The 6,450-nt window shown below is 36.0% G+C and overlaps 1 protein-coding gene across 1 annotated transcript; it reads right to left on the bottom strand.

Moving 5' to 3' along the window:
• Window positions 1-574: 574 nt before the first annotated feature.
• On the bottom strand, window positions 575-4,082 carry LOC141612045 (large ribosomal subunit protein uL30y-like). Its single transcript, XM_074430747.1, has 7 exons — window positions 3,951-4,082; window positions 3,064-3,248; window positions 2,885-2,982; window positions 2,734-2,791; window positions 2,401-2,480; window positions 2,209-2,311; window positions 575-962 (listed from the first exon to the last, which is right to left on the bottom strand). Exons 2-7 carry the CDS (start codon window positions 3,244-3,246, stop codon window positions 747-749), a joined length of 738 nt encoding a protein of 245 aa, XP_074286848.1. The 5' UTR covers window positions 3,247-3,248; window positions 3,951-4,082; the 3' UTR covers window positions 575-746.
• Window positions 4,083-6,450: the final 2,368 nt, after the last annotated feature.

Raw genomic sequence — 6,450 nt, 5'->3', positions numbered from 1 at the left:
AGCAATAAATTACCCAACGGTTCTATCTACAATCTACATCTTATGGGAGTTACTGTCCATGAATCTCAAATGCGACAATGCGTACAATGATGCTGCACTATGTCCAAGAATATCAAACTTAACGGTTGAATTAATATCCTCCCGATGTCTTAATCATTTATTTATCTTTATTTATTTAGTATGACTGTCAAAGTAAACAAAGAACTTGATGCCCTGAAGCAAAGCGGCTAATACCTTATGCAACCTGAATTTCCTTTTTCAAAGTAAACAAAAAACTTGATGCCCTGAAGCAAAGCGACTAATACCTTATGCAACCTGAATTTCGTTTTTCCTTCACCCTTGGATAGTTGGATACAATCAAGGGCTGGAGTTGCAAAACATGTGAAGTAAAACAAATTCTTATTTCAAAACGCAAAATCCATCTGAAATAAAAAGACAGATACCGTTTCCTCTCACAAAAAACCCATTTAGGGAGTGAGTGGGAAAGCACATGGGGGTGTCCCACCACCCATGTGTTTCACACTTATGAAAGGTCTTATTATTTCAAACGGAACTTGCGGTCTGAAGCAAGACGGACTAAATAAGTAAATTTCATAACTGAAAGACAAATTTGATGTTTGACAAAAATAGCTCAATATCATTCCTTGCAGAACCAAGTATATAAAAAATCTCTTTCCAAAACAGCCCTACAGGCAAGAAACAAGACAAACGCAAACAAACACACAAGGACACCATTAACAAACCACCTAATGCATTCTCCTGATAAGTTCATTGATGAAGTTCTCCCTGTTTCCAGCATCACCACCTTCGACAAAGTGGTTTCTCTTCTTTTTCAGACCGCCCAATGGAGCTGAAAGCTGGAATGGCCAGAGGAAGTTGTTAGCTTCCTTGAAGTGTGGTCCAACTGTGATGATCTCGTGGATCAAATCCTCCATGCAGATTATGCCGTGCTTTCCGAGAACCTAGATAACACCGATTGATAGACAGTTAGTAAAAAGCAGAACCATATTTACAAGCTGCAGTATAGTAAACATGGAGTTGACCTCTAGCAGAAAAAGAAGAGGTCAGTAAATTACATAGCGTTAATTAATCAAATCTCTGATATACAAAAAGGCACGCTAAGTCGATTTCAAAGGTACTAGATGGATTTTGTCAAGACAACGTACTTTTAAACACAAGCAAGTTGTGCGTAAAGATCAACTTATAAGAGTGATCCAAAATAGATCTAGGAATAGGTCACACAAACCAGGCAAGGGTCAATCATATTGGGTTTGGATATGTTTCAAATGGTAGTAAATTTGGGTTTTGGATCATCTATGGGGTGAGATATTAGTATTTGTGGTTTACTTAGAAGAAAAGAGAAGGAAAGGCCATTTTTGGTAGTTCATCAAAATTGTCGACGACGAATAGCAATTGGGTACTGTATTTGGGTATGGGTTGGGTTAAGTCATTCTGACTGGATCGGTTCAGGCAGGTCTAATCTTAACATTGTACTCCATAATGATGATGAAGGTACAACATACAAACAACTGAAGTGTTGATTTGGAATTCTGGACTCTTGATAAACTACTGTTTACATTATTCCTTGAGAACAATACAATTAACTTGAAAAACTAAGTTTGGAATTGTTGTCAGAAAAATGAAACAGATTTAAATAAAAAAAGGTATTCTCTAATCTCGATTTTACTAGCCAACGAGCCTCAAGTGCTAGCATAAAGTTGTTTTTCCATCTTGTTAGTGGATGCTAGAACATAGCATAAATGAAAAAATGAAAAAGAAAAAAAAAAAACAGGATTTACAGACATTCAAGCTTAAGCTGGCAAGAAAGAAAATCACTAACAAATCTACAAGTCAAAACTGTAGGACAGTAATAAGAGCGATTAGAACTTTTGTTTGAAATATATCAAATTGTTACTTCGTATATTATTGCATGAAAAGTATCAGGTAGCAACAGATTATGTATGTAAAAACAGTAAACTGGATCATGCAAGAACAGTAACCCAGAATCACAAAGATACATGCACGAAATACAGCTTCGCCTAGATACATGAAAGAAATGTAAAATGGATAGATAAATCAGCTATCAATACACAGCGCAAAACCAACATCGCTAATGCGCATGTTTTTCATAAAAATGGAACAAATGATTAAATGAAGTAAATAATTCAGGACAGTATGAAGGAAGAATTCAAGACAGTAAACAGTTACCTTCTCAACTATGGAATTATCTGTCAAAGGAATTCTCTGCTTGTCAACCTTCCCAAATCCTCTCTTGTAGATCAGCTCCTTGACACTCTTCAGATTAGGATACCTTCATATAAGATAGTGGCAATGTAAAATGAATGAAAAATCAGAAACAACCTCCCCCAAAGTACACAAACAGCCAAAGTGAAAAATTACCCGTAGGTAACATAGGGTTCAACCCTGTGCAACATGTTCAAAGTGGCTTTGTTGACCTTGAGAAAAACGCCATTGAAGATCTGCATTAAGAGGGAAAAATAACAGCTCAACTTAGTAGCAGAAATGAAGGGTGAAGAATCTTTAGCTTATAAACAATGATGGCATGCAATATAGCGAAGGATGTTTCGAGTCCTTGGATTTGAAAACATCACAAACTATCCAATGGGGACGGTCACATGGCATCATGAGACTGATTGACATATTAAACCATAATTATTTATTGATTTCAACTATGACCAGTCTCTCAGGAAACTTTTTCTGTTGAAGTAATACCTGTCTCAAACGAAGGAGTTGCAAGATCGACCTTGTCTTGGGGTGCATCGCATTGATACTGAATGTAAAACAAAATATTGTCAGAGTTGACACATAACAATGCAAATCAACAAAAAATGGCAGCTTGATGTAACAAAACACCAATACCTACCCTCTAATACGAACGATGAAAAGGAGCTTAGCCTCTGGCTCAACATAGAAACCACCCTTTAACTTGGCTTCCCTCCTCAAACTGATTGACAGCTTTTCCTGAGGATAACAAATCCAATTAGAAACCAAACAGTGCACACAACCATAAAAGAGGGATAGCAAACCGCAAAAAACACAAACCTGCTCATCATATTCCTTGGCATATTGCTGAGCTCTCTTGTAGTAAAGCTTCCTGTTTTCACGAGACTTGGTCTTCTGCAATTCAACTGCCTTCTTGTTCTCTAAAGCCCATTCCTCTTCCCTTTTCTGCTTCTTAAGTACAGACTCGGGAACGATGACTGCCTTGTTTGTCTCTTCAACCATTTCTAGCCACCATTAACATGTCATTAGTACAGCAACCAATACACTACCCCAGAAACTCCAAAAGTTCTTTAATCCACACCCGAAGTTTCATTTTAACACCAAAAAAACATGATCTAATCATAAAGATTAATAGATAAAATCGACAAAAACAACTAATATCCAATGAAATTTTCGATTTCTTTTTCTAGTTTACTCTATTACTACATTAGTAGGTCTCCCCTGCTAGAATTTATCGCCTCATATCGTCAAATCTCGACTCCGCCACTACTAGTATCTCGTTAATTATTAGTTGATAAACCAATACACTATAGACTAAACAGTTTTATCACATTCTAACGAGTACCCTTCTACAAAAAGGAGACAAATCAAGTATAACAAGATCAAAACAGCAGAAAAACATGACACCACTCAACAAAATCTAAAAAAAAAAAAAAAAAGATGCATTCAACCCACAAATTTATAGTATCTCGCTAATTTCTCAACATTTCATTTTGTATTTATCAATGGAAACAGACGAAATCAACTATAACAAATTCAGAAACAACACCTAAATACTAAAAAAAAAAAAAAGATGCATTCAACCCACAAATTTATAGTCTATTAAGCAAATTGAAAAAGAATAGACAAACATTAATCATTCAATCCGAAAAACAGGATAAAATGAAAGAAAGGAAGTAAAAAATGTAGAGGATAAAGAGACGAACTTTGGTATTAGGTGCGATGGATCTGAGAGAGAGTGGAATAATGATGGTGACAAACAGAGAGGGGAGGCAGAAATGAAGAACCAACAATTAGGGTTTTGAGAGTTAACTCAACTTAGGGTTTATATACTTTCTACGCTCCTGATTCTTTCGTTTCATCTAACGCCTCACACACCCCTTCTTTCATTAAGGGTATAACCGTCTTTCCCTTCCAACCAAGAACGATTTTTTTTTTTTCAAAAAAAAAAAATAGTTTTGCACGGGTAATCGGGTATAATATTTATATGGAAAAATACAAATAACCACCGTGCATTTACGTATTTTTACAAATAATCACCATGTATTTGTTTTTTCGAAAAATGCTCGCGGTGCCCAAGAACTTTGATGTTTTGCCCGAAATACCCAATTTTTTTATCCGGAATACTTTAAGAAATTATAACTCGTGTTTACGAGCTCAGAAAGTAACGATTTTTTTTTTTTAAATTGATTATCTTTTCGAGAACTCTGACTTGAAAGAAGAATTTGTCGAGTTTGAAATTCATGAACGAAAGATATGGTCACTCAAAGTTTGTTCGATAAAAAACTTTTGACATACAAAAACTCCTAGGCACGGAATCCAAATACGATGACACGGCTGTCGCAACCTATCAAAAATAAACCTAACCGGCCTAAACTTATGCAGTAGAGGTAAGCAGGGTATCGTATCCACAGGGAGTCGGTCATTATCTACTTGTTTATCTAGTCTGTCTACGGTCACAATTTGGGGGTGTTGAATGGTTTGCTTTAATTAACTAATGAACATAATTTAAAAAAAAAAAAAAAAAAGAAACAGCAATCAAAATAGCAAGGATGAGAGAAAGTGTGATCAAATAGAGAAAAAAATGCTAGGATGTCGGTTCACCATGATATTACGCAAGTCAGCTAAAGGTAAGGTCAGTCGATCTGATGTGAGAAGGGTAGTGAAAAAGTCTTTCCGGTCCGCTATCCGCCTTAGATTCTTCCTAAATAGCTTCTGCTCTGATTAGGGTAGTATATTGTTCATAACAGGTCTATTCATTCCAATCTTCCGATCTAGGTCTGAATTTAACCAGATTAATTGAATTAGTTGCGTGCACTCAACCAAGCAATCACTGTTATATTGCTATAAAACAATTCTCACATTAAAAACCTCCCAAACTAATTAAAGCATCATTGTTTTACTATCATGACTCCCCTAATCCTAGCAATAAAGAACTTAGCTACTCATAAAGATAAATAAAACAATAACGATTGATAAAACAATAACAAACATGGTATTAAGATGAACAAAGGGAAATTGCATAAACTAAATATAAATTCTAATAACTAACTTCAATTAAAAGACAAGAAATTAAGTGTTGCAAAAGAGAATTAAATTGAATAAGGGAGAGTAAAGAAATTACATAATTCGAATATCCGGAAAATGAAAGCAAAGCAACGTCGAACTGAAAGGTTACTGAATAATGAATGATTAAAAGATTCCAGCTCCCTAAACCTAATTAGGTCTCTCCTATTTATAGGAGAGATATTTATTAACCTAAAAACGTAACTTAAGATATTAAGTAAACAAGTTCACGCAATAAAATCTTGCGTCAGATAACAAAGTGGTCGATTGAGCACTTCCAAACTCCTCGACCGACCAACTCCCAGCCAGAACCTCTCGATCGAGGATAAAAACTACTCGATCGAGGAACACCAAAAAGCCACCTCTCGATCGAACATAGCAGGAGTTCGATCGAGGACTGTTCACCATCTATAAGGTCTCGATTGAGCAACTAGGCCAGCAAAAGCTCTCGATCGAAGGATCTTCTACTAAATCGGCCATAGGACGTTTGATTTAGCTTCCACGACGACTTCATGCATCCCAAGGCAAAAGTATTCTCGCTCCAATTCCATCCATCTCCTAAATGCAAGCTAAAGGGACAGTTCCAAGCTCAATTCCGTCTTCTTTGGTACATTCCTGCCAATAAGACAAAGCAAACCAAAGTATACGATTCGGGGGACATTTGTAGCATAACACTACATAAAATACATAGAAATGCGTGCAAATAACGCTTAAAAAGACTATATGAAATGCACGCATCATACGACAATTTTTTTTTCCACTTCGTAGTTCGTGGGAAGATAATCGATTTGAAAAAAAAAAAATTATCACTTTCTGAACTCGTAGACACGAGTTATAGCCTCTTAAAGTTTTCCGGAACAAAAAATTTGGTATTTCGGGCAAAATTTGAAACTTCAGGGGCACCGCGTGCATTTTCCCTTGTTTTTTTACAAATAACACCCAAACTTTCACGTATACTCTCCAATCACCACCGTATATCTGCCCGGAGACACGTTTTTCTTAGTTTTCGACTCGTTAGTTAGCGATTTTTGTCTAATACCCAAACTACCATTTCTCTACATTACCCCTTACTTTCAAAATCATTCAATCATTTGTAAAAATCGTCAAATTATTCCCAAATCACATGAATCCCTAAATCCC

The sequence above is a fragment of the Silene latifolia genome, chromosome 11, assembly GCF_048544455.1.
Source record: "Silene latifolia isolate original U9 population chromosome 11, ASM4854445v1, whole genome shotgun sequence".
NCBI classification, from domain to species: domain Eukaryota; kingdom Viridiplantae; phylum Streptophyta; class Magnoliopsida; order Caryophyllales; family Caryophyllaceae; genus Silene; species Silene latifolia.
This window is presented reverse-complemented; position numbering and strand designations above follow the sequence as displayed.